The 27,866-nt window shown below is 45.0% G+C and overlaps 1 protein-coding gene across 2 annotated transcripts in view; it reads right to left on the bottom strand.

Moving 5' to 3' along the window:
• ATP2C1 (ATPase secretory pathway Ca2+ transporting 1) overlaps nt 1-27,866 on the bottom strand; it is a 175,734-nt gene that overhangs the window by 24,877 nt on the left and 122,991 nt on the right. For both annotated transcript variants that reach the window (XM_004464741.5, XM_058290625.2), the window contains exons 16-19: nt 27,038-27,142; nt 22,556-22,712; nt 16,778-16,948; nt 15,651-15,748 (exon numbers count right to left, since the gene is read on the bottom strand). In XM_004464741.5, the coding sequence (XP_004464798.1) occupies nt 15,651-15,748; nt 16,778-16,948; nt 22,556-22,712; nt 27,038-27,142 (531 nt within the window). The remainder of the gene's footprint in view (nt 1-15,650; nt 15,749-16,777; nt 16,949-22,555; nt 22,713-27,037; nt 27,143-27,866) is intronic.

The raw sequence follows: 27,866 nt of genomic DNA, 5'->3' as shown, positions 1-27,866 counted from the left end.
CAATCGAAGTAATATACCACATTAATAAACTGAAAGAAAAAAAGACATGTTCATCTCAATTGACACAGAAGAGGCATTTGACAAGATCCAATATCCTTTTTTGATAAAAACACTTCAAAAGATAGTAATAAAAGTGAAATTACTCAATCTGAAGAAAGACATTTGAAAAAACCCACAGCCAACATCATACTCAACTGGGAAATGCTGAAAGCCTTGAAAAAAATTTAAAAGGCATCCAAATAGAAAACAGGAAGTAAAACTCTGTTTGTGGGTGACATGATCCTGTGTTTATAAAATTCTGAAGTATCTATGACAAAGCTACTTGAGCTAATAAATGAGTTCAGTGAAGTGGCAGGATATAAGATCAACATGCAAAAATCATTAATGTTTTGGTATACTAGTACTGAACAATCTGAGGAGGAAATAAGGGGGAAAATTCCATTTACAATAGCAACAAAAAGACTCAAATACCTAGGGATTAATTTAGCCAAAGAAATCCAGGACCTATAGACCGAAAACTACAAAGCAATGCTAAAAGAAATATAAAGAAACCTAAACAAATGGAAAGACATTCCGTTTTCATGGACTCGAAGAATAAATCTCATGATGATGTCAAGCCTACACAAACTAATCTACAGATTCAATGCAATACCAATCAAAATTCCAACAGCATACTTTATAAAATTAGAAAAGGTAATTATCAAACTCATTTGGAAGGGAAAGTGCACCCGAACAGCCAAAAGCACTCTAAATTAGAAGATAGATGGGATGAATTTCTCTGCTGGACCTTGAAACATATTACAAAACTGGCATAAAGAATAGAATTGAGAATCCAGAAATAAACCCTCGCCTACAGAGGCAACTGGTTTTTGACAAACCTACCAAGTCCATGTTCAGGAACCAAAACAGTCTCTTCAACAAATGGTGCTGGGGGAAGTGGAAATCCATAACCAAGAGTGACAGAGGACTGCAATCTCCTTATATAAGAGTCAACTCAAAATGGATCAAAGACGTAAATATAAAAGTCAGGACCACAGAACTACTAGAAGAAAACGTGGGGAAACATCATAAAGACCTTGTGGTAGGTTGTGGTTTCTTGGACCTTACACTCAAAGCACGTGAAACAAAAGAAAAAATAGATAAATGGGACTTCCTCAAAATTAAACACTTTTGCACATCCCAGGACTTTGTAAAAAGGGTGAACAGTAGCCGACTCAATCAGAGAAAATATTTGGAAATCACATGTCCGATAAGGGTTTAATATCTAGGATCTATAAAGAGATGTTACTACTCAACAATAAAAAGACAAACAAAATTTTAAAAAATGGGCCAAAGACCTGAATAGACATTTGTGCAAAGAAGAAAAACAAATGACAAAAAAAAGTATGAGAAAATGCTCAGCATCACTAATGATCAGGGAAATGCAAATCAAAGCTACAATGAGCTATCATTTCACACCCATCAAAGGCCACTATTAAAAAGACAGAGAACTACAAGTGCTGGAGAGGATGTGGAGAGATAGGAACACTTCTTCACCATTGGTGGGAACGTAGGATGGTCCAGCCACTGTGGGGACTGTTTGGCAGTTCCTAAAGAAGCTGAATATAGGGAAACGGACTTTGGCCCAGTGGTTAGGGCGTCCGTCTACCATATGGGAGGTCTGCGGTTCAAACCCCGGGCCTCCTCGAACCGTGTGGAGCTGGCCATGCGCAGTGCTGATGCGCGCAAGGAGTGCCCTGCCACGCAGGGGTGTCCCCCGCGTGGGGGAGCCCCACGCACAAGGAGTGCGCCCGTGAGGAGAGCCGCCCAGCGTGAAAAGAAAGAGCAGCCTGCCCAGGAATGGCGCCGCCCACACTTCCTGTGCCGCTGACGACAACAGAAGCGGACAAAGAAACAAAAGCAGACAAAGAAACAAGACGCAACAAATAGACACCAAGAACAGACAACCAGGGGAGGGGGGGAAATTAAATAAATAAATAAATCTTTAAAAAAAAAAAAAAAAAAGCTGAATATCGACTTGCCACGTGACCCTGCAATACCACTACTGGGTATATACCCAGAAGAACTGAGAGTGGTGACACAAACAGGCATTTGCACCCCCATGTTCACAGCGGCATTACTCATGATTGCCAAAAGATGGAAACAGCCCAGGTGCTCATCAACTGATGAATGGAAACACAAACTGTGGTCTATTCACACGATAGAATATTATGCAGCTGTGAGAAGAAATGAAGTCGTAAAGCATATGACAATATGGATGAACCTGGAGGACATTATGTCGAACAAAGCAAGCCAGACACAAAAGGACAAATACCATATAACTGTGTTACTATGAACCAAATATACTGTGTAACATATTGTATGATTCAAAAAAAATTGTATGTATCCACTACATCTAAAGAGAAGTGTAAATTTTATTTTTTAATTTATTTTGCAGTGACAGGTGTTTATTTCATTACAGCTCAGCTCCTTTTTTCTCACATGCCACAAGCAATTTGACAGTAAATCCTGCTGGTTCCACCTTCAAATATATCCAGAATTCAACCACCTGACACCACACACAGTGCCAACACTGTGAGTCAATGCCTCTGAACCAGTCTTTTAATTTCTGTCCTTGCTTCCCACAGCGGCCAGTGCGCATCTGTTAAAAAAGAAATGAGATGCCACTTCTCCACTGCTCAAAGCCCTCCAATGACCTCCCATGCCTCTCAGAGTGAATGCAGAAGTTTTTTATGACCTAACTAAGTCTGACAGGTGCATGCCACCCCGTCCTCCACTGACTCACTTTGGCCTACCCACAGCTCCTCACACATGCCAGACACGCCTGCCTTAAGGCCTTTGTCCCCTGGTCCTCAACATGGAGCGCTCCTTCCTCAGGTATCGGACCCCGTGGCTCCTTCAGGTGTTTCATACAGCACCTTTCTCAGTGAGGCCTCCCTAGCACATGTACCTAAAAAGTCAATCTCCCTCTCCAGCCTTTCACATCCCTCTTTCCCAGTTTTTGGTGCTCTTAGCAGCAACTTACCTAACATAAGAGATATCAATTATCTTAGAATATAAGCTCCATTAAGGTAGAGATTTTCGTCTTGATTCCCTACTACTCAGTAATACATGAAAAATGAATAAATGATTCAATGAATCTTAATATCATCAAAAAGACTGTTCCCAGGTTTTTTCCCAATTTTAAAGTCTAAAACCAAAATGAATTATTTTCCTAGACCAAAGACGCAGCTGAACTATAACAACACATTACCGATGATCTTTAGTCTCCCAGGTGCCATGAATCACATAAATGATATTTGAGAATATTCTTCCATATTTCAAAATGCCATTCATTCAAAATGCCTTAAAAAGGGCCAGGCAGCTCATATATTAAAAGCAGGCTGGTTACCTTCTAAGTGAAAACTGAGAAATTAATCATGTAGCACGCAGCACTGAAGTATAAGAAAGCTTAGCAAAGGCACAGATTTTACAGAATAGCTAAATAAAAGGCTAATTACAAAGGCAGAGATTGTACAGAGTAAACTTTGGTCTTTGTTTCACATAATTAATTTCAGAGTCATTGCAAACCACTCCTCTGTAGTCACTGACAATGGGAGGGGAATAACAAGCTGTCAACCGCTGGGCTGAAGGCTTACTTCTTTTGTGTAGTAGAGAAAATCTCTTGGTATGTATCCAGTATACCTGTCACCTGAGCAAAATTTCAGCATATCAAAGCTTTTGATGGTAACTTGAAAATAAGGGCAGTTGCATTTGAGATGAAGAGTCAACACAAAACTAAAGGCTCACTGGCTGTTTTACATGTGCCATATTAACACTGCACATACTAAAATTTGTTTTAAACCAATGAAACAAACACCAGGATTACCAGGTCAGTCCTTTCAGCTGAGTCTAATACTGAAATTAATTTCTTCAGGCTGTAACTTTTGTGCCCATTTAAGTCCAAAAAACACAAATGACTAAAAATTAAACTACACTGTGGGCAGCTGCGGGCCTCCGGGAGGGTCGACGCAGATGGCCGGGCGAGCTCTCCAGACGGGGGCTGCCCCACGGTCAAAGGAGAGGAGGGGGGTCGGCACGAAGCCGTTGGGCCCTCGCTCTCTCCGCTCAGGCACGGGGGACGCACGGTGCAAGCAAAAACACCACGGACACGAGGTCTAGGCACAAGTCTGCTTTATTGTAGAAGGGGACATGGTTTTATAGGGCCTAGGGATACGTAAAGGGACTTGATTGGTGCCGGCGGGTGCTGTTGCTTGCGTAGACGGTTACTGGACAGTAGGCGGTTACTGGACAGTAGGCGGTTACTGGACAGTAAGCTGGCTAAGGGGTTAGGAGCAAGGGAGGGGAAGGGGAAAGTGTGGGCTGTCTAGATAACGGCTAGGCGGAAGACGGAGAAGGAGAGAAGGAGGGGCAGCGCCGGCTGCCAATACTGGGCGGGAAGGAGACGGGGACAATTGCTCCCTTTTGTTTAAAAGTATGTGCTTTGGGGGAGGTGAACTGGTGGCAGCAGGGGCAGTATGGGACGGGGTACTGGGGTAAGATGAGGGGAGGAGGGAGACCACGAAGACTGGCTGGCGGCGAGAAGCAGAGGGCCCTCCCAGCTGCTCTCAGCTGCAGAGGACACAGCGTCTGGCCAGGACGCATGTGCCTGCTGCTGGGGTCGGCGCACGCCGGCGCCTGGCGCGCGCCGAGCTCTGCCAGCAAAAAGGGGTCGTGATGTTCCTGAACCCCTCGCCCGATTGGGGGAGAAGGAGGGAGATGAGTGAGGAAAGGGAGACAGGAGGTTACAGGCGTGTGGTTCAGTGTTTGCGGCAGGGGCGGGAGGAGCGCGGCGGGTGGCTTGGTGGTGGCTCTTTAGTGGCGAGGCGTTGATAATGAACCTGCACAAAGGAGCTGAATACCGCGTTGGCTTGGTCTTTGGCGAGGCGGACTATTTTTTTGACGGCCCAGGGTCCTACAGTGAGGGCTAAGATGATGATGATGATGAGTGGGCCTAAAAATGGGAGGTATGGGAGGAGGGTATGGAGAACACTGGAAAAAAGGTTCGCATTTTCTCGCTCTTTGCGGCGCTTATCCAATCCCTCCTGGACCTTTCTCAGGTTGTCCTCGACTAAGCCGGTGGAGTTGGCGTATACGCAGCACTCCTCTCCAAGGGCGGCACAGAGACCCCCTTCCTTAAGGAGGAGGAGGTTGAGGCCGAGGAGGTTGAGGCCGCGGCGGTTCTGGAGGACTACCTCAGAGAGTGAATTGAGAGAATTTTTTAGATGTTTTACAGCATTTTGAAGGTAGGTGATATCTTCGTCGACGGCCTGAGAGAGGAGAGGGCAGAGGACTGTGTGGCGAGGGCGGCGATCCCTGTGCCTGCCCCTGCAAGACCTAGAAGGGTAGCGACTGTCAGGACTGCGGTGACAGGCTCTCTCCTTTGTAAGTGGAGGGAGGTTTGTCTGCTCAGCACGCGGCGGAAAAATTCGTGGTCAGAATGGTAAACGACTCGAGGAGCGAGAAGGATGAGCAGGCAAGTCTCATGGGTAGCGTTGTGGGTGGCGACATTGAGGCAGGGGGTTAGCCCGGTGGAGGTGCAAAGCCATTGGGAGGTGTTAAGGGGGATTAAGAACTTGGCGGAAGCGCTGGGAGAGGAGTAGCTAGAGCAAGCACTAAGGGAGGGGTGGGAACCTTGACGAGAATGAACACAGCGTCCTGTGGAGGAAACAGATTGAAGGGTTAGGGGGACGGAGGAAGTGTTCCAGTTGCACTCGGCTGGGGCTACTGAAGTGGATTCGTCGAACGTGAAGTTAACGGCGACAGGCTCATAGATAGGAAGGGAGGGGGAGAGGCAGAGCCAACAGTTCTTGGTGAAGTTGGGTTGAGAAGTATTTAGAGATAAGTAGAATGCATACATTAACGTGAGAAGGGGACTGGAATACTTGGTAGGGGGAGCCATAGCTGGGGAGTGATGGACGAGGGGGGGGGGTGCCGCTGGAAGGGGGGGGGAGGCGGGGGGATTGAGGACTTTATTGGGGCCAATGGCGAGGGGTGGGGATTCAGGCGTGGGCAGTAGTTTTCTGATGATGAGGAAGGCTTCCTCTTGCCAGCGCTGGAGGGTCCAATTGGAGCGTTGATGGGGCGAGTTGACAACGGCCGGGGAGATGAAGGGAAGCATGACAATGAGAGCAATGGGAAGAACGGAACTACCCGCATTGCGGCGAATCATCTGTGGAGACAAGAGAGAGAGAGAAAACTACAAAGGAAACAGCGATGGGAAGGAGACAAGTTAGGTAGGCAACTCGTTAGGAGGATCATTGGTGTCAGCGTTAGCGGAAGCCTCGGCGGTGTGGGGCTTGATGAGACGTCCTGGGACCCAGATGGGCTGCGGCTCTGATTCAGGGAAAACGCAGGCGAATCCCCGTCCTTGGGCGAAGAGAGGGGCAGGTCCATGCCACTGGGTGGTCTGCGGGTCACGCCAGAGGACAAGCGGTGCAGGGGTGGGCCGGAAGGTAGGCCCCCAGTGCATGTGGACCGGTGAAAAGCCTTGGGCATTGAAGGTCATCAGGTTGTGTCGGATTAGGGCCTCTGTGACGACGTCGCGAGGGGTGCGACGCGGCTGGTCAGCAGATGTCTTGAGAATGAGGGTTTTGAGAGACTCGTTAGCACGCTCTACTAGGCCTTGTCCCTGCGGATTGTAGGGAATGCCGAAGTGATGGGTGATGTCGTAGAGTTTGAGGAATTCGGCAAAGGAGGCGCTCCGGTAGGCAGGTCCGTTGTCTGTCTTGATGTCCCATGGAACGCCCATGAAAAGAATAGATCTCTGAGCGCTTGGATGGCGTGCTTGGCCGTTTCTCCGGTGAGCGCGGTTGCGTAGCAGAGATGAGAGAAGGTGTCGATGGCCACGTGGAGGTATTTCCATCGGCCAAACTGGGGGACGTGAGTGACGTCCAGTTGCCATCTGGAATTGGGGCGGAGCCCACGAGGGTTAACTCCCTGCGGTTGGAGCGGCCCCAAGGGCAGCAATGGAGCGCACGTTCGGCATGACCGCACAAGGTGTTTGCAGGTATGGATTGGGAGGTCTGGAAAGAGTTTGTGGAGGCCAGCTGCTGAGAAGTGAAATCTGGCATGCAGCAGCTTGGCCTGATTGATGAGGTCTCTGACTGCGACGGTGGTCTCGGCTGGAAGCAGGTGAACGGCCTGATCAGCAAGGTGGTTGCCGTGGGCTAGGGGCCCGGGAAGGCCGGAATGGCTGCGGATGTGAGCGATGAACCAAGGCTGTCGGCGGTTCTCTATGAGCTCTTGAAGGTCCAGGAGAGCGACGTTAATGCTTTCACTCGCTGAGTTGTCGGGCGGAAAAAACGCAGAAAAGGCGATGACTTGGCAGACTTGTAGGCAGTAGAGGCTGTCTGTAAAGATGTTCAGTGGACAGTGGGGATGGGTTTGGAGTGCTAAGATGACAGCACGCAGTTCGGCCACTTGCACAGAGGATTGATGGAGGCGCACGTGTGAACGTGGCTGGTGCTCGCCGGGTGCGAAGACAACGGCGGCAAACTTAGTCTTGGAGGCGTCTGTGAAGATGATGGTGGTGTCTGGAAGAGGCTTGCTGGACGGAAAAGGGAAATGGCCGGGGGCGGCGATTTCTAGCAGGGGAAGGCCCTGCAGTAACCGATGCTGTGGAAAGTGGTTATCGAAGTCGCCATGATAAAGCTCCATAAGAGTTTGCATATCAACGGAGCTGCGTAGCAGGGTGGTGACTTGCCCGGTGGTGAAGGGCCACACAATGGTGTCAGGTGGGCACCCATAATGATGGTTGGCTTGTGTGACTAAGGCGGTGGCGAGCTGAACGAGTAGGGTGGTTTGAGGTCCAATCTTTCGGAGCTTGCTCTTTGCCATATGGACCCAGAGGAGCGGTCCGTCTTGCCAAAGAAGGCCAGTAGGTGTTCCCCGAGTGGGTAAGACTAGGCCTAACAACGGTTTCCCAGGCTCATGTCGCTGGAGTTGGCACTGTTCGATGGCTCTATTTGCCCGGGCCAGGGCATTTTTGGCCTCTTCGGTGAGGCGAATCCTCTTTCTGGGTGCGGATGATGGCGGAGCGTTGGAGCAGAGTAGCCGGTACAGGGGCTGGAGTTGCTCTGTGGTAAGCAGCAGCGCTGGGCGCAACCAATTGATCTGTCCGCAGAGTTGTTGTAATTCGAGGAGCGTAAGCAGGTCAGGAATTCTGATGTGTGGCGTTTGGGGCGCAACGGTGGAAGTGATGGAGAACCCTAGGAACTGGTAGGGTGGATGAACCATTAGCTTCTGTGTATTGACTTTGAGATCTAGGTCTCGAAGGTGGCGCAGCAGTTGCTCCAGGACTGCGTGCAGGCCTGACTCTGAGGGATGGGCCACGAGCAAGTCGTCCATATAGTGGATGATGTTAGCGTACTTCACGAGTGGCTGGATGGCTTCGCGTACATACATCTGGCAAATGGCAGGGCTGTTTCGCATGCCCTGAGGCAGAACGCGCCAGTGGTATCGCAGTGCCGGTTCCCGATGGTTGGTCTGAGGAACCGTGAAGGCGAATTTCGGTTGGTCGTCCGGGTGCAACGGGATGGAGAAAAAGCAGTCTTTAATATCTATCACTGCAACAAACCAATGCCGGGGCACCGCGGTAGGGTGGGGGAGGCCGGGCTGCGGCGATCCCATAGGCTTGATGTGTTTGTTGATTTGTCTTAAGTCTTGAAGTAGACGGGACTTCCCGTTCTTCTTTTGAATGAAGAAAATTGGCGAGTTGTATGGGCTGGTGGAGGGCTCGATGTGGCCCGCGTGAAGCTGCTCATCAACAAGCCCCTTAAGAATGTCCAGTTTAGGGATTGGGAAAGGCCATTGCTCCACCCAAATGGGCTCCTCTGTATCCCATTGCAGAGGAACGGGTGCTGGAGGTTGAACGCGAGCAATGGCCGAAACTATTGGGGGGGCAGCTGCAGTGGCATGGCAGTGAGAACGGCTCCCGACTGATGCAGGATATCACGGCCCCAAAGAACTTGCGAGATTTCCTTCAGAACGAGGGGGCGGAAGGTTCCCTGTCGACCTTCTGCGTCTCTCCAGATGACGTCCTGGGCAACTTGCTGGGAGGGCGCTTGGCTGGTGGCTCCCACCACTAGGGGGCCATCGGTCAGAGGGAGGTGCCCGGCCTGGTCAAGTGGGATGCAGGAAATTTCTGCTCCTGTGTCGAGTAGCCCTGTGAGCCAGCGGCCGGAGACTTGGATAGAGAGAAGAGGCTTGGTGGAGGGTGCGATGGGAACAGACCAGAGTACTTTCATGGGTGGGGGCGCTGAGTCGTTGCGGCCTCTTTGTTGTGGGGCTGAGGCCTGCCCCCATGGCCGTTTAAAGGCTTGCGGCTGGAGTTAGGGACGCGGCAGTCGCGGGCCCAGTGGTATCCTTTTCCGCACCGCGGGCACGGAGTGGAAGGAGGCCGTGGTGGATGGCCTATGTTGGGCACGTCCGGCGGCGGCCGTGGCTTGTTGGGGCAGTCTCGAGCGAAGTGGCCGAGTTCGCCACAGCGGAAGCATTCGTTGGAGGCCGAGACGGCAGCGAGGACAGCCTGGGCCACGGCGGAGGCCTGGGCGTTGACTCTGGAGCAGGCGAGGACCCAGTCGTGGAGGGACTTGTCTCTCAGCGGCCTGATGATTGCCTTGCAAGTTGGGTTTGCGCCTTCCTGAACAATGTCCTTGATGAAGGAGGTCTGGGCCTGCGTGCCGACGACCTTGCGCTCGGCCGCAGCCTGGACACGCGCCATGAAGTCGGAGAACGGTTCCTCTGGTTTCTGGAAAAGTCTGGTGAGTGGCTCGGGCGCGGAGGCGGCGCAGTTGCGGAAGGCACGGAGGGCACACTGCCTTAGCTGGATGTAGAAGCCTTGAGGGAGGGCGACGTAGCTCTGTGGCATGGCGTAGCGCCCCAGTCCGAGGAACGCGTTGGCAGGATATCGGGTGCCGTCGCGGGCATTCTCGGCGATTTGTTTTTTGTTCTCGGCAGCGAAATGTGCGCACCAGTCAATAAACTGCCCCGAGGGAAGTATGCCTCTCGCGAGGGATATCCAGTTGTAGGGGAGACAGCGGGCAAAGGTCATACGTTCAAGGAGGTCTTGAGCATGGGGGCTGGCGAGACCATCCTCTCGGATAGCGCTGCGGAGGGTTTGCACGTCTTTTGGGGGGAAGGGAACCCATATTTGGGGGTTTGCTCGAGAACGATTGGGATTTAGCGGATACATATCAGCGATTGGAGCAGTGGGGGGCTCGAAGAGAAGATTATTAGAGCGCGGGAGGGGGTGTCTATTCGGCGGCACATAAGACGGCGGGCGCTCGTACGCATCATCTAGGTCGTCATCAGAAGATGGCGGATGAAGCGCTTCCGGTCCCGGGTAAGGGCAAGATGATGCCGGTTCCAGGTAGGGGCAAGATGGCGCCGAGGTAGGAAGGGGAGGGTACAACGGCGGATAGTCCTTCCGTGAAGAAGCAGGAAGGGGCGGGGAGTGCGGCTTCTTCCTCTTTTGGGAGGAAGAAGGAGGGAGCGCGCCCTCTTGGGTGGGCTTTTCTTTGTTTCGTGAGGAAGAAGGCGGAAGTGCGCCATCCTGGTCGGAGTCAGAATCAGCGGCGCAAGGGGGGTCAAGATCAAGCGCGGCCTCTAACTGAGCCGAGAGCGATTCGGCATCGGAGTCGTTACCGGGAGCGCCATCTTGGCGGCCGCGCCCTTCCCCTGACTCATCCACGGTATCGCACGGGAAGGCCTTGGCCTCGGGAGCGGGCACGCCTTGCAAACAAGCACGAATGGCTACAAGAGCGGGGAGGAGGCCGGGGGGAAAGACCCGGCCCTCATGTTCCATGGCTGAGGCTACTCGTTCGATTAGCCGGGCATAAGTCTGAGGATTCCAGAGCGGGCAGGTGATGAGACAGGGATTGAACGGGAGAAGTAAGTCCCAGTAGCGCTGAAGCTGGCGGACGGAAACTCTAACCTGGTTAGTTTCCAGGAGGGCAGCCAGGGCCCGAACCTGCGGGACCTGACGGGAGGAGAGTGAAGCACCCATTTTGGTTTGAATGGGAGACGCCGAAGAGTCCCTACCTTGAGTGAAGGGTGGGGGGTAGGCGTCAGAGTGGGCCCCACCCACATTGGGCGCCAAATGTGGGCAGCTGCGGGCCTCCGGGAGGGTCGACGCAGATGGCCGGGCGAGCTCTCCGGACGGGGGCTGCCCCACGGTCAAAGGAGAGGAGGGGGGTCGGCACGAAGCCGTTGGGCCCTCGCTCTCTCCGCTCAGGCATGGGGGACGCGCGGTGCAAGCAAAAACACCACGGACACGAGGTCTAGGCACAAGTCTGCTTTATTGTAGAAGGGGACATGGTTTTATAGGGCCTAGGGATACGTAAAGGGACTTGATTGGTGCCGGCGGGTGCTGTTGCTTGCGTAGACGGTTACTGGACAGTAGGCGGTTACTGGACAGTAGGCGGTTACTGGACAGTAGGCGGTTACTGGACAGTAAGCTGGCTAAGGGGTTAGGAGCAAGGGAGGGGAAGGGGAAAGTGTGGGCTGTCTAGATAACGACTAGGCGGAAGACGGAGAAGGAGAGAAGGAGGGGCAGCGCCGGCTGCCAATACTGGGCGGGAAGGAGACGGGGACACTACACCACTATATCACAAAGGTAGGATTAAACCTGAGGGTGACTAGATTTCCTGCATTAATAATCCTGTGACCTTTAGGAGTTCCCTACTTGGAAATGAGGAATTCTACTGAGAGTCTGAGAGGAGGAGGGAAGAAGACAGGAAGACTGCACGAGGAGGCGGGAAAGGAGTGTTTAGGAAGTAATGTGGGAAGGAGAGACAAACACCATCCACGGAAGGGGCAAAGACTAGACCCTCCCAGAAGTAACCTGCGAGGGCAGTCTTCTCTTCTTGCATCCTCCCCAGTGTCATATGTAAGGTCAGCATTCTCAGTTCCTTTATCAGCATTAACAGACAAGGCGTACCAGGGGAAAGAAATCATTCAAAGAAGAAAGTAAGAAAATAATAAAGAGAGGTTAATGGAAAATATATCTCTGGCATTAGAATAACCTGCAAAAGGTCCCAAAATCTTCCAGGAGAGATAAAAGGTTAAGTGATACATTGAAAGAAAGACAGGCATTGAAATGGGGATTTACAGCCCACCAAAATTAAGCAATATATAAATTGGATTATAGTATTAAGATAGAGGGGTAGAAATATAAAGATACAGTTGCCAAAAAAAAAAAAAAAAAAAAAAAAGAGGACGACCACTTTTATAATGGGAAGAAGTCATAAAGAGAAAGAATAAACTCCCAAAGGCATTTTACAAAAAATTAAGCAAAATTCAGTTTGTGTAATATTTATTAATTAATTGGCTCTAGGTCAAAAGGATAAAGTAATGTTAAGAGATTTTGAATGTGTGACAGAATTATGGGAAGGGAAAGCGTAAAGCATTATAATGAAAAAATTAATACGACTTTGGTACATGTGGAAAAACCTCAGTAAGCTGGTAGATTAAAACGAAAGTTGTTCTGGTTTTTTTTTAACACTAATAAAACCGAAGCTATTCAAACTGCCATGGAGCAAAAGCCGTAGCTACACAAGGGGTACATGAGTACAAGGTGAAGTGGAGAAAGATAAAACGGACATTGAAAAAAAAAGTCTTGCTAAGCTCAAAGGGCTAAAATAATTCATTAATAATATTTGAAGAAAAGTCTTAGGTATACAAAAGACATGAAATACCTGAAAGGAAGCCCCAATATTTATGGAATTCCTATTTGAGAAGAATAACTAAGAAATTCGATGATAAGGTTTAGATTTATTTTGCTTTAATCTCTTACAAACAGCATCAGGTGTATGCCATAATCAAAGCACAGAAAGTCAATTTTGGAAGACTGATAGTTATCTGTCCAGGTTGATGATGTAATCTATAATTTGCTTCTTTCTTCTCCAACTACCTTTAGGCTGATTTTCAGAGTCATTAGCATTTTTTATCAGAGAGCAGAGGGCAAGCTGAGAAAGCAAATAAGATGGAACTTCGAATGTTCAGTTTCACCACTTGTTAGCATCTAGGGAAAGGTCTGGAAGGCAAGACTGAACAAAGGTCTAATGGGAAAATGGTTTGTGAACTGCAGATTTCACATATCCATACTAACAGTCTGTCCCAATGCCCCCAGAGAACCCAATATCGGATTTATTTGTCCAGAAATATATGTCAGGGAAGAAACTATCAGGTAGGATACAAAAGAAAAAGCCCCTTTCAAAACCTTTCCACCTAAATCTAAAATAAAATAAACACCCATACTGCCCCAGATGCTCTGAAAACAGCATTTATGAATGATTAGAGCTTGAGAAAGACAAAATGTGGGATGAGCAAAATAGTGCATTTCTACTACTAACTGCATTCAAACTCCTTACCACAGAATGAGGAAAGCAAGGGACATTAGTGATACTGCATAAAAGCATAGTTGACAGAAATATAAATTGAAACCTTGACAAATACATCTTTCTCAGCAATATGCGTCAAAAGACTTACAAATGTGTTGCTCATTGTTCCCATCATTTCTCAGCTAGCCATTTATTTTACAGAAATATTCAGAGATGGGTACAAAGTCTTACGCACAATGATGTAAAGAGACCATGAACTCTGGAGTCACAGGGCTTCAGGATCAATGCCGCCAATCAGATGATCTGAGACTTGAGGCAGATCTTTCTCCAAGTTCTATGAGACTCATTTCCTCAACCACCAGGTTTTGTCAAACCCAACAACATATGGGGTTAACTTATTTAATTATCTTAGGATACAGTATGGTATATAACCTCAGTGTCTGTGTTGGATTACAGGAAGCTTGCATTTTTACTTTTTTCATATTTTTCAAGTTTTCCACAATGAACATATATTAGTGGATTAATTTTCTATTATGAAAAAAGGTATAAAAAAGGCACGCCTTGAGTTATGAAGTAGAAATATTTAAGAAAATTCAGTGTTTTCTAGATTATATAACTTGTAGTTGTAAATTTTAAAATGTGAAGTAAAGAACTGCCAAAAGATAGCTAGAAAGTGTCTAATAAAATAAACATCAATTGATAAGCATTTATTTTAAAGGCCATACACAGATCAAGTAATAATAAGGCCAAAAAATGTGAGCTTTTAACAACCTGGATATAAGAATGCCTCCCACTTCCTACAGGGTTTCTGGGGGACTTGTCTATCCTCTGTGTACCTCAACAGGCTTTGCAGGGTCCCCAGAGAGCATCTCAATATAATAAAACAAAGTGGATGTCGCTCAAGCAACTGGACTCCAATCTACCATACGGAAGGTCCAGGGTTCAATTCCCGGGGCCTCCTAGTGAAGGAAGGCCAGCCTGCGTGGCAAGCTGGCCCCTAGCAGAGTGTTGGCCCATGCAGCAAACAGACCTGAGTGGAGAGTTGGTGCAGCAAGATGACACAACAAAAAGAAACACAGAGGAGAGACAGTAAAAGACGCAGCAGATCAGGCAGCTGAGCTAGAGCAAGAGAATGAGCACCTCTCCCACTCCAGGGTACCTGGCACCAAAGAACTTGCTTTGTGGGACAGAAAATATATTTTTTTCTTGCAAATAATTTGTTAGAAAGGCGCAAAAAGGCATTTTAATGAAGAGAGAGAGAAAAGTCACAGTCTTCTCCGTAAGTGGTGCTGGGAGCCACTACACACATTAGAATGGGAAGAGCCGACAATCCAAGAGCTGGTGAGGGCAGGAAGAGGCAGAAATCTCAGACACTGCTGTGGAAATGCAAAATGATAAAGTCACCCTGAAAACAGCCAGGCAGTTTCTTTAAAAAGTTAAACAGACACTTACCATGGCACTCAGCAATTACTCCCAGATATTTACACAACAGAAACAAAACTTATGGTCATTCAAAAACCTGCACAAAAATATTTATGGCAGCTTTATTCATAATCACCAAAACTGCCAACAGTACAGATGTCCTTCAAGTGAGGAACAGGTAAGGCGCATCAGGGAGTGGAATGTTACTCAGCAATATGGAAAGAACAAACTACTAATACACACAACGAACATGGATAAATCTCAAATTTGTTACATTATGTGAAAGCAGCAGATTCAGAGGCTCACACTTTATAATTCCATTTCTAAAGCATTTGGAAACAGAAAACAGATGAGTGTTTACCAGGAATTCACTAAAAAGGGGCACAAGAAAATTGTGTAGGATGATCAAACCATTCTCTATCCTGGCTGTTTGTGGTGTCAGTTACAAGACATCAAGGATCTGCAAAACTCTCAACTGTAAACCTAGAAGAGGAAATTTTACTGTGCGCAAGTGATACCTTAATTTTTTTAAAATTACACACTCAACCTAAAATTGAAACCAAAAAGAGGGCAAGAAATATAAAACTAATCTCTGGTCAACCTCTATTTTATAAATACCACCTCTGTCAGGTTTCATACTATTTTCCACACAGGGTCTTGCTAAAGCTAATATTTTTACACTGATATTCATTAGGATTACTCACATTATAAATGTTCTAAATGCTAAGATTTCATTTCAGGTTTGCACCCACAGGTTTGGTGGTCTTTTCCCAGTTGTTCCCAAATAGACAGTTTTGTTAAAATTAGTAGTAAAATAAGTCTTTTGGTCTAAAATGTCTTACCTACCTTTGGTACTATTTGTGAAAGCTGCTGGACATCCATTGTATCAATTTCTTCTCCTGAGACTGACTGGGAAGTTTTGGAATATAACCCAAGACGACTGGCTAAAGTAAAACATGAGAGAAAATGTAATTAATCAACTGTTTTTTGAATGATAGGAAAGACAACATAATGTTTACTGAATATGATTTATCTACTCTCTAAGTATAAATTGTTTTTATATCAAGGGATCATGAGACGAACTATTAGTAAGACAAACTTGTCTGAATAGGGACGAGGTCTGGGGTTTCTGTTTGACTTTCTTTTTTGTTTTGTTCTGAATGAAAGACTAGGGCATTTGTACTGTACAAGGCAACATACATAAGACTGAAGCTAAGCCAATCAAGCTCTGCTCTGGTGCTCAATTTTAATAAAGTTCAGAGTACACATTTCAAGTAGAGGTGGATGTGGGGTAATCATGTGGTTCTATGTAAATGGAAATAAATGCTGAGGAATTTTTCTAGGTATAATCTTCCTAACACTATTATATGTCTAGTAACCAATCCAAAGTCTGCAGCTCTTGCCCCACCCCCTCTCCAAATTAGTTAAGATCAGACTACTGGAGTTTAGGTAACTGTTTAAATTTATCAGTATGAGTTATAGTTTATAGGCACGAGGAAATTAATTTCAATTTCATACTCATATTTTTCCTTATACTTAAAAGAAGTCTTGGATGCCACTACAACATAGGTATATATATGATGAGACAAAAGAAATACAATACAGGCTATTTTCATCCAAATTAGGTTGAAGTCTACTTTGAAAATTATACTCAAGTTGAAAGGATAATCTAAAGTGTCCTTTGACATTCATGATCTGGTCCTTTTCTCTGTCTTACAAGGTTTAATTTAAAGTAATCAACTATACTTCCATGAATCAAACAGACATGATTTCATAAACAGGATTTATTTTCAGTAAGATTTTTTTAACTAAAATCAATTTGTCAATTTTATAGAGTGTTAGCGAACAAATTAGATTTTAATTTTATGTCAATATTTTATAAGCACAATTCTTGAACATGGCTCACAAAACTACACAATCCAGTATTTTATGAAAAACAAACAAGGATGAGAAAGGAAGCAGCCTTGTTATACCGATGGCGATGGCAGTCTCCTGTGAGTCTCCAGTGATCATTTTTATTGATACTCCTGAGGCAATGAGTGTTGTAACAGCTTCTTTCACACCAGTCCTAGGAGGATCAATGATTCCCACCAGGCCAAGAAACGTCAGCTGTCCCAGTTCAGGACCAGAAGCCAAAGCGAGAACTTTGGAAAATAGTGATAAAATCCAAATAAGAAAATGTGAGTCAAAAACATGAGAATGTAGTTAATAAAGTAAAAGCTGGAAACAGTATCACTTCTCAAATAAATAACTTAAGATTATAATATCACTTGTAGTTACTATATAATCTTTAAAAATCAAAAATTGTAACATGCTATGACTCTTTAGTTTAATGTCTATGGATATGGGCTGCTTTAAGCTATTAAAAATTAAAGGGGGGAAACGGACTTTGGCCCAGTGGTTAGGGCGTCCGTCTACCATATGGGAGGTCCGCGGTTCAAACCCCGGGCCTCCTTGACTCCGTGTGGAGCTGGCCATACGCAGTGCTTATGCGCGCAAGGAGTGCCGTGCCACGCAAGGGTGTCCCCCGCGTGGGGGAGCCCCACGCGCAAGGAGTGCGCCCGTGAGGAAAGCCGCCCAGCGTGAAAAGAAAGTGCAGCCTGCCCAGGAATGGCGCCACCCACACTTCCTGTGCCGCTGACGACAACAGAAGCGGACAAAGAAACAAAAGCAGACAAAGAAACAAGACGCAGCAAATAGACACCAAGAACAGACAACCAGGGGAGGGGGGGAAATTAAATAAATAAATAAATCTTTAAAAAAAAAAAAATTAAAGGGGGAAGCGGCTGTGGCTCAATCAGCTGGGCTCCCATCTACCATATGGGAGGTCCTGGGTTCGCATCCTGGGACCTTCTTATGAAGGGAGGCTCACCCACATGCCGTGGAGCGCCGCCCAGCCCACAGACGCCACGGAGCATCAACTCAGCAAGGTGATGCAACAAAGGGAGACCAGTGAGAACGCAGAAGAGCCTGCATCAAATGGACACAGAGAGCAGAGAGCAAGCAAGCCGCAAGGAGGGAGAGCAGAAATATAAATGCAGACAAAAGAATGCACAGCGAATGGACACAGAGAGCAGACAGCACATGAAAAGCCGCAAAGGGGGGAGGATAAAAAAAATTAAAGGGAGGGGAGCTGATGTGGTTTAGTAGTTGAACACTGGCTTCCCAAATACGAGGTCCCAGGTTCAAACTCCAGCCCAGGTACCCCTCTACCCCCAAAATTAAAGGGAACAAGTCTACAAAACTATTAAGCAAAGAAGTCGTATAAGGAACAATAAAGAATTTCTTCACAAAGCAACAACATACATCTACTTTCAACAGAATCTACTGACTCTTTAGAAAATGCAATTAATTATCTGGAGAAATTATGGATTTGTCAAGCTTTAAACTCAACTTCAAACGGACATCTCTGAAAGTGGTTTCTGCTAATGAATCTTGATCTTTCCATTTCATAGCTCTCCAGAAAAATTCAATAGCTTAAAGAGAAGGCACTATTAAGTAATTATATACAGCCTCTATCAATTTCACATATGACCCTCAGAAAGGTCACATTAATCTATAAAGTGGTTATAAAACCATTAATACCAACAATAGTGTACAGTCTTACATTCTTTCCGTAACACCAACTAGCATTTCTTTTTGTAATTTTGACTCTGAAAGAATATATAAATAACACACTAACACATTATTTATACTCAGTTTCATATCCTTTAACTTATTCTCAGAATTTTGGAACCTCTGGTAACTACTGTTATGGACCAAAGGGATGTGTTTCCATCTGGGATATTATTAGATCAAATACATAAAATGTCACAAATTAAACATAGGTATCTCATAGAGAAATGAGTTCTTGTGAAACCAAAGGAAGTATCCATTCTCGATCAAGCAGACATGGAGGATCAGATTTGAAAAACCAAGATTTACAGACAAGTAACTTATACTTTCCCAATGTAAAAGAAATACATAACCATTACATTAATGTGGACCCCGAAGGTTTTGACCTGGAGCAAATGAATCACTTAACTGTCACTGGTGCTGGGAAAGAGGCAGATGGTACCAGAAGGGGACACGAAGTATCAGTTTTTATCTTAGCAAATCCTAAAAAAGATCACCTCTGGGTACTCCCAGGGGAAGGATGGCACTATCCTAGAGACATACCAGGTTTGATATCTTAAGTTTTCTTTAAAGATCCGATATTTATTTATTTGCTTCGTTAGCACTAACAAAGAACTACTGCTACACTTTGGAACAAGAGACAGACTTTCTCTATGTGGAGGGTCACGGACTAAAACACAAAAACAAAACATATTCTAATTTCAAAATTTAGGAGCATACGTTTCTAAACATCAGCAAGAACAGTCACAAAATGAAATGTAGAAAACAACTGCATTCATAAGAGCAACTAAAAGAAAAATATATCAAGGAATAAATTTAATCAAGATGTAATGGATTTATTAATATATTTAGAAAACTAAAAATTACTGAAAGAAATTAAGAAGCCCAAAATAAATGGGAAGACAACGTTTATTCTTTGCTCATGGACAGGAAGTTTTAATTTGTCTATATGACCCAAAGTGAATTACAGATTTAATGCAATCCCAATGTTCCAAAAACGTTTGCAGAAATGGACAATTTAATGATCAAATTCATGCATGTGGACAGGCAAAGGACCCCAAATAACCAAGGCCATCTTGAAAAAGGTACACATGAAGAGATGCTCAACATAATCACTAAGGAAATTCAAAGCAAAATCAAAACCACAAGGTATACCACCTCACACCCACTACAATGCCTATTACCAAAAAACCACAGAAAATAACAAGTGTTGGCAAGGATGCGGAGGAAAAAAACCCTTGTATATTGTTGGTGGGAAAGTAGAAGGGTGAAGCCACTGTGGAAAACAGCTCGGCACTTTCTCAAAAACTAAGCACAGAGCTGGCGTATGACCCAGCAATTCCACTTCTAAGTATACACCCAAGAGAACCAAAAACAGGAACTTGAACGGGTATTTGTACACCAACTTTATAAGAGCATGATTATAAGAGCCAAAAAGTAAAAGCAAATGAAATGTCCATCGGCAGATGAATGGGTAAACAAAATGTGGTATATCCATAGAACAGAATATTATTCAGCCTTACAGAGGCATGAACTTGCGATACTTGCCACTACACAGGTGTGCCGTGAAGGCATGCTGAGTGAAGGAGGCCACACAAAGGGGCAGATACTGCATGATTCTGCTTATAAGACATAGCTAGACTATACAAACATATAGAGACAGAAAGTAGAGTACAGGAGGCTGGTTGGGGAGTCAATGCATAAAGGTTTCCTACACCACTGTCCACAACGGACACAGGGGCTTCTCTGTCTGGCTGACGGGAAGTTCCGGCAGAGGCTGGTGGTGAGGGCGGCACAGCCCCGTGCATGTGATTAATCCCACTGAACGCTGTGTTGGGAGTAGCTGAGACAGGAATGTTTAAATGGTATAACTGTTTCCACAACTGCGGGGCAGGGAGGGGGGCAACAATAACAATTAAATGCAATATAGGATCCTGGACTCAACCTAATAATGGAGGAGAAATGCCCAAAAGGCATTACTGGGACATGAAAAAACTGGGATGTAGACTGAGAGCTTTAGATCAAAGTTAAAAGTTCTTGAACTTGGTAATGGATGTAAGGTTGCTATCTAAGTGAATATTCTTGTTCTGAGGAAATGCACACGAAGCGCCCTGTGTTCAAGGACCTTAAGGTATACAACCTACGTGTGGAAGATGATAGGCAGACAGACAGAAAGACAGATACAGTCTGGTAGCGTAACAGAGCAAATGTGGCAAAATGTTAAAACTGGTGACTGGGTATGGGCAAGGGATATGACAGAGTTCTCTATGTGGGTTTGGTTATTACTTTTGCATCACTTTTGTAAGCTTGCAATTATTTCAAAATAAAAAGTTTAAGAAAAAAATTAAGGATCACATGCATTTTTTTACGACAACTTTTATAAGATACAACATAAATACCTAGCAACTTAAATGAAAACTATTTCTGTTCTTCACAGGGTAATTCCAGGGAGAAAAGGGTAGTGGCACACGGGAGAAGAAAACATGAAGCAAGGAAAACATGGCCAGCCCACCAACTTTAGTATGCATTTCACAATATTATGACACCAAACCACACAAACACAGGCCACAACCCTTCAGTTGAAAAGAGGTAGTCAAAATAAGAAAGTGTGAAAATTTTTATCCCCAAAATTAAAGAAAACAGGGAGCACATTTGGACCTCAAGACCTCTTTAATATAGGTCTCTAAATTCAGGCCGTCTTTGACAGCCTCTTCTGAGGGTTGCTAAGAGTCACAAAACTCTGCCTTCCTATAAAGCCATGAGGGTACACCCGACTCTGCACACCCCAATGCCTTTCCAAACCTCACTTACTGTAAGAGCAGAAGTCCTGCACCGGTCTACCCAAAGTAAAACCACAGAAAGCCCTGGCTGAAGGAACTACAGAGAAGAACATTTTTCATGTAATTTGTTTCTGTTCCCCCAGGAATTGCGTGCTTGACTTCCATTCTGTTAAGCCACCACTTCTACCTTCCTTGAGAGAGATTTTAATGTTCCCCACAAGCCGGATAACCACTGGAAGGTAGGGAAGCAGGCATGGCCCCAGCCCAGTCCTGCACACGATGTCCGTAGGACGCCTGGCCCAGCGGGTGGTGTGCACACCTAGCGGGTGTGTGCAGGGCAGAGCCCCACCCTCACTGCTGCTCCCTCAGCAGCGTGGACCTAGGCAGTGTCGTGACACGTCTTTACCTCCCTGATGAGCGACAAGGGAAGAAAACGGTAGATGAGGACTGAGTCAGCAGTTACTTCAGTTTAAAAGGGCCAGAGACGTACAACTTCCATTTTTAGGAGCATACTTGAGTACAATTAACAAGTAAAGACAACTGGAGTGATGAAATAATGCAGTAAAACAGAAGTTTACGCCTATCTACCTCTCCTACCCCAAAGTAAACATGACAAAAATAAAATTTCTATCACCTACTCAGAGTCGACGGCGGATCTATAAGAACCTGAGATTTCCTATTTTGCTATAGTCCCAACTTTCCACCTGTTGAGGGCCAGTAAGCCAACTAAAACATAACTCAGAAAAGGCAAAGGTTCTACCGTGTTAGACAGTTCAGAGGGTGTGGCAGTTGGAACTTATTCTATGAATCCCAAGAAGAGAAATACTGTTTGCGATCTATTCCTCTGGGTGTGACTCCCTTTGACTGCACTGAATTGATTCGATTAGTGGATGAGGTGGCCTTAGGGCTTTGATGGCGTCAGTGAGGCGTGATTCAGGTCTGATATAAACAGACCCACAGACAGACTCAGACACAGGAAAAGGAGCTGCCATGTTTGAGCCTGCGTGTAAGAGAGGATCGCTTAAGTGCAGAGCCCCAGGACACCGTGCCCATGGAGCAGCTCAAGAGGGGGGCAGGCAAACCTCAGCAGACATCGGTGGTCATCTAGCTTCACCACAAAGCACCCACCGGCACCAAAAGCAGCTGACTCTGGTGAGAAAGCACCTCTGATGGTGCCTCAGTGCAGTCTTTTCCTGGCCTTGGAACTGTAAGCTCTTATCCCAAATCGACCCCTTTATAAAGCCAACCCATTTCTGGTACTTTGCATCAGCACCCCTCTGGCAGCCTAAGACGTGACGCACGAGAACCCCTGAAATCAAAGAGGCTCCCCACGCAGGGGACTCTGAAAAGCGTTACCTCGGAGTCCTGCTGAGCCCATCCGAGCCTTCTCTTGCTGATACAGGTCTCGCTGCTGCTGGCTAAGGGTCAAGGTTTGCCCTTTACCGTGGTAGGTAGTACAGTACTTAATCACCTGTTCATAAGCACCCTTCATAAAACAAACCTCCGGTCTGTCCTAAGAGGAAAACATACAAATACATTCCATTTAATTTCAACTTGTACACACCTGTCACCAGAGTCCAGAAACAAATGTCAAGCATTACTCACGACTATGGCTTCGAGTGGCACTTGAAAATCAAAGGCTGGCGTACAGCAGAATGTTGCCCCCTCTAGCACCAACCCAATACACACGCTGACAGCACTGCTATCAGGCCCTGAGTCAGGCAGGCACTTTGGGATGATTTGGGAGAGAGCCACAGCACTTCCTTTTCTCACAGGAAAAGGAAAGAGATCTACTATCAGCATACAAACTGTGATTCAGGCTCTCTATTAGCTGTTGTGGGGGGGGGGGTGGATTTAATTCTCATGACAACCTCATAATTATTATCACATTTATAATTTTTATCAGACTATAATATACAAAATTACATAGAATGAAAAAACTGCAGTACCTAGCCCAACCGTCCTCATACCTACCCTAGTCCTATTCCCTAGAGACAAACCAATTTAAACTTTTAGCTGTTTTCCTTGATACTGACCATCATGTTTTAAAATATGTCTATATTGCCCTTTCTTACTTCATCAGTTTTAGACCTTGTCTAACATGGCATAAGGAAATCTGGCAGTTCTCACTACCTATTTCCCCTCTCCCACCTTCATAATAAAGTTAAACCGAAATTTGTCAGTGCTCTATTAAATTACGACTCCTCACTGCTGAGCCAAGTTCATCAACTAAGTGATTCACAAACGCCCTGTTTTCCTTGCAGGCACGTGGTGGGATAAATTTCCCTGTTCCCCTGTGCAGTCAAGTATGATTTCGTTTAGTCAATAAAATAGAAGTACTTGAACCACCACCACCAAGTGGAACTGAGGGGCCACTGCACGAGCCCTGCCCTGACAGCCTTCCCACTGGCCCCCCAGCAGCTCGGGGAGCAGACACCCACGGGTGGGGAGAAGCAGAAGGGCAGAACGATGTTTCCACTGCCCACCCCGACACCTCAAACAGGATGTCCTTTTCTGTACAAGTTTCTTCTTTTCTGAAGTTAATAACTACCTCTTTTGTCTGTTTTCTTTATAATCCTTGATTTGTCCACAACTCTTCAACCAAACTATAAACCCTTCCTCAGTGATGATTTTTTTTTTCACTAGAGACCCCTTCTTGAGCCTTACTCTCTCCCTTCCCGTCCGCGGTGGCTGATTAGCAGGCCTGCTGTACCACTGCCATCCGGGGACTCCTTTTAGCCCTGCCTTGGAGTGGGACTCACTGGATTCCAACTCTTCCATTTCCCTGGTTTATTCTCTCAACTTGGGAGAACACGCCCAAGAGTATCTACCTAAGAAAGGTATGGGATATACATTTGGAACCTGGAATGTCTCAAACTCTTTAATTCCATCTTCATATTTCTAAATTTATCTAGGAATAAAATTGCCTCACAATCTGAAGACTGTTTCATTATCTTCCAGCCTCTAGTGTTGTAGATTAAAAGTCTCAAGAAGCTACATGAATTCCTGGACCTTTGTATGTGACCCTTGCCACCCATCTACAACCCCAAATTGCTGGAAGCTTTTAGGATTTCTCTCCCAAGTATTACCAAATTTCTTGATTATGGGCCTTATCCCTTCACTGCCTCCCAATCCCGCAACCACAGACACTTTTATCACACTCACTGAGTTGAGCAATTGGTGGGCATTTACTTTAGAAGCCCAGGTGTTTCAGTTCTAGAAAACTTTCTGGTGTTATCTGATAATATCTTTCCATTTTCTGTTCACTATTCCTCTTGCTATTAGGTGGATGTTTAGTTTCTGATTTTATTTCTTACATTGCCCATCTCTTTGACTTTTTATTCTACTTTCTGATTTATTCCTTGTCTCTATCCAATAAACATTCTACAAGTTTTCATTTTTGGAAATTTTCATGTGGCATTGCCTTTGTTTCTCTGAGATCCTTTTCTCTATTCGTTGTGTAGCAATTTGATATTATTGATGAATTCCAAAAAGAAATACTGGATTATGTTTGTAAACTGGTCTTTTCCTCTGGGCATATGAGATTATACACAAGTAGGGTGTTGAGGCCCCACCCTTTGGTGGGTGGGGACTCACAGATAAAAGGCATGGCAAAGGACAGAGTTGAGGGCTTTTAATGTTGGAGTTTGATGCTGAAGTCTTAAGCTGGAGCCCCAGGGAGACAGAGCCGTTCACCTAATGGTCTACAGCTGACCTTGTGGAGAGAGGCAAAGCCTAGAGAGCCTCATAGTCTACAGCTGACCTTGTGGAGGAAACAGAGGAGCTGAGCCCAGAGGAACCCAGGAAGCCTGAACCCCTGCAGATGCCGGCAGCCATCTTGCTCCAACACGTGGAAATAGACTTTGGTGAGGGAAGTAACTTATGCATTATGGCCTGGTACCTGTAAGCTCCTACCCCAAATAAGTACCCTTTAAAAAAACCAACCAATTTCTGGTATTTTGCATTAGCACCCCTTTGGCTGACTAATAGAGTTGGTCTGTGTCTTTCACACTGAAGACTTTCCTCAAATATCTATCCCTACTGTTCATTTTACATTCAGGAATGAGACAAAGGACTAGAAGCTCCACAGGCACTGGCACAGCTTATCAACTGGTAGGCCTGCTTGTAGAATGGTGAGATGAAGTTCAGGAGTAGACAAGCTCTGCCAAAGAACATAGAACTGCGGGATCTCCCTGGGCCCTTTTAGCTTCCCTAGAACTAAACTCTCCGATCCTTTGACTTAGGAATAAGCGTAGCAAGATGCCAGCACAGGCATTCTAAGAGCCACGGGGACTAAGGACCTAGAGTCTTCCCTTCAGGACAGTCATCTCAATCCCTGTTTGCCATAAAGTCTAACCATGCCTTCCACTTGTCTCCCAGCTAGGATCTCTGACATTCTACAGAGATGAAGACTGCTAATGGTGTGGCTTCTAGAAAGTGTAAAGCATTCAGGAGAGTCAAATATTCCTTATTCAGACTGTCAACCTGCTCTGCTCTTTTTATAATATACCTTAGTCCTCACCATCAAAGGCACCTGACACATACTTTGTTTCCATAGGTTTTTATCTTTTATTTTTTAGTTGTCGTTTTGGCAATTGGTAAGTTTGTTTTCTCTGTGTCAGGCTGTCTTTTTTAGATCCTAAGTCAGGTCGGTGGGTTTGGATTTGTCTGTTTGTCCATTTGGTTGACTTTGTTTCTTAAGAGGGAGATTTCAGGCCAGCAAATTGGAAGAAGAATCACATAAATGCTCCCAAAATTATATCCTGCCTGCTCTTCCACAACTGAGAAGTTTCAGTCTTCCAACATGTAACTTTGGTATGGTTAGATTCAAAACTGCTAAAAAATCAAACCATTAAATAGCACATGAGTCATATTATCTTGAAAAACTGTGTAATGGATTATAAATATGGTGAAACAGACCCTCAAAATAAACTCATATGTGTTGTTGCTGTATAACTATAGGGTCATGGGACTCCAGTTGAAAATTACTTAAATCTAATGTGATTTCTTAGAATGACATTTTTCCCCATCATGAAATACCTGCCTGACAGACTTCTATTTGCAATAAAAATGTTTGCTCACTTGGCCTTTTCTTTTAAAATCAACAGTTTTCCTACTTTTATGGAAGAATCCTTTTATTCCTGTCTAATGAGATGTAACTGGTTTCAAAATGCTTATTCACAGGTGAAAATACATTATGAATCATTAATTACTAATAATGATTAAATATATATATTTTAAGGGCAATGTTAAGCTTAAGACTCAAGCTGTTAACAGCAACTATGAGAGGTGTAATTACATACCATAGATAACTTAAAACAGTGTAAAAATTTCTAAAGCACCCAGGAACAAGGTGGTAGGATATAATATTACATGTCATTTTACCAGTTTGTAAGATGAGTCAACTAATATGAATTATATATTAATGTACTATTTTTCCACAAAATAATGTGGTATGGTTTGTTCTGAAAGTAATAGATCTTTCTCAGTGAAAGAACACAGACTGACAACAAAGCAGACTTAAAATGAACTGTCATCGCGAACAAAAATCAAATTGTGAAAACCTGATATGACAAGCTCTAGGAAACTGAGATCAAGCTCCAACTCATTAAAGGGAAGAACGTTTGCTCACAAAGCAAAGCTGGATACATCTATGCACAGATTCTATAAAGAAAGATCAAAGAGAACAGGAAAATAACAAGGGATGCATGTACTATTAATTACACACACTTTAAAGCCATAGATCTTTGTTATGTTCAATGTTTGCTTAAATCTGAAGATGGATACAGTCCTCTAAGCTGCACAGAATATATAAGTATTCTTGAAACAGAAGGATACCTGCTGTGTTCGGTGCACACACTTAACAGCCATCCACTTTTGCTCAGAGCTAAAAGGATATTCAGCTTTTCTGATATAGTCCTGTTGAAGTCCATCAAGACCCATCTGTATGGCACAAAAAAAAATGTTAAATCTCACCAACATGAAACTTTTTTTCCTTTAACAAATAATAAGGTTTACAACTTGTAGCTAAGTAGGCTAGACATGCTTAGATTATTGTTCAATTAATAGTGACAGAATAGCAATGCTCCATGTGTGTGTATACACACACACACACACACACATACAAATAGAACTTATTTCTCTGAACAGCAACATAGATTTTTTTAGCATAAAAGCTTGGGTGTGTAGATACAATTGAAGGCCATAAAAACAAAGCATACTACCTGAGTAGAGAGACCAAACCTTCAACACAGAATATAATAATACCTCTACTACCCTGAACTCTGAAAAGAAGCCAAGTACAAATAAACACAGGTACATGATCGATTGAAGCACATACTTTTATAATAACACAAGTTTTAAATTTAATTCCTTCTTAGGTGGAGCTCAAGTGACTGAGAGCCCACTTCCCATGTATGAGGTACTACTGGGTTCAATCCCAGAAACCCCTTTAAAACAAAAAAAACAAGTCTCAACTATTGCTACCATTCTACTCTCTTACTCTCTACTGCTTTACATCGTATTACCACTGTCATATAGCTGTTCTCCCTCCCAATGCCCTTTTGCATCTTCCTCTAAATATCCTAATATATTTTTAAACTACTCATAAATCTGCAATTTAATGCTTTTTGGTATCTGTTAAACCATGTTCAGACTCTCCTTCCTA

This window comes from Dasypus novemcinctus, chromosome 31 (genome assembly GCF_030445035.2).
Source record: "Dasypus novemcinctus isolate mDasNov1 chromosome 31, mDasNov1.1.hap2, whole genome shotgun sequence".
Taxonomy (NCBI): Eukaryota; Metazoa; Chordata; class Mammalia; order Cingulata; family Dasypodidae; genus Dasypus; species Dasypus novemcinctus.
The sequence above is the reverse complement of the archived record's forward strand: the minus strand, read 5'-3'. Positions and strand labels throughout refer to the sequence as shown.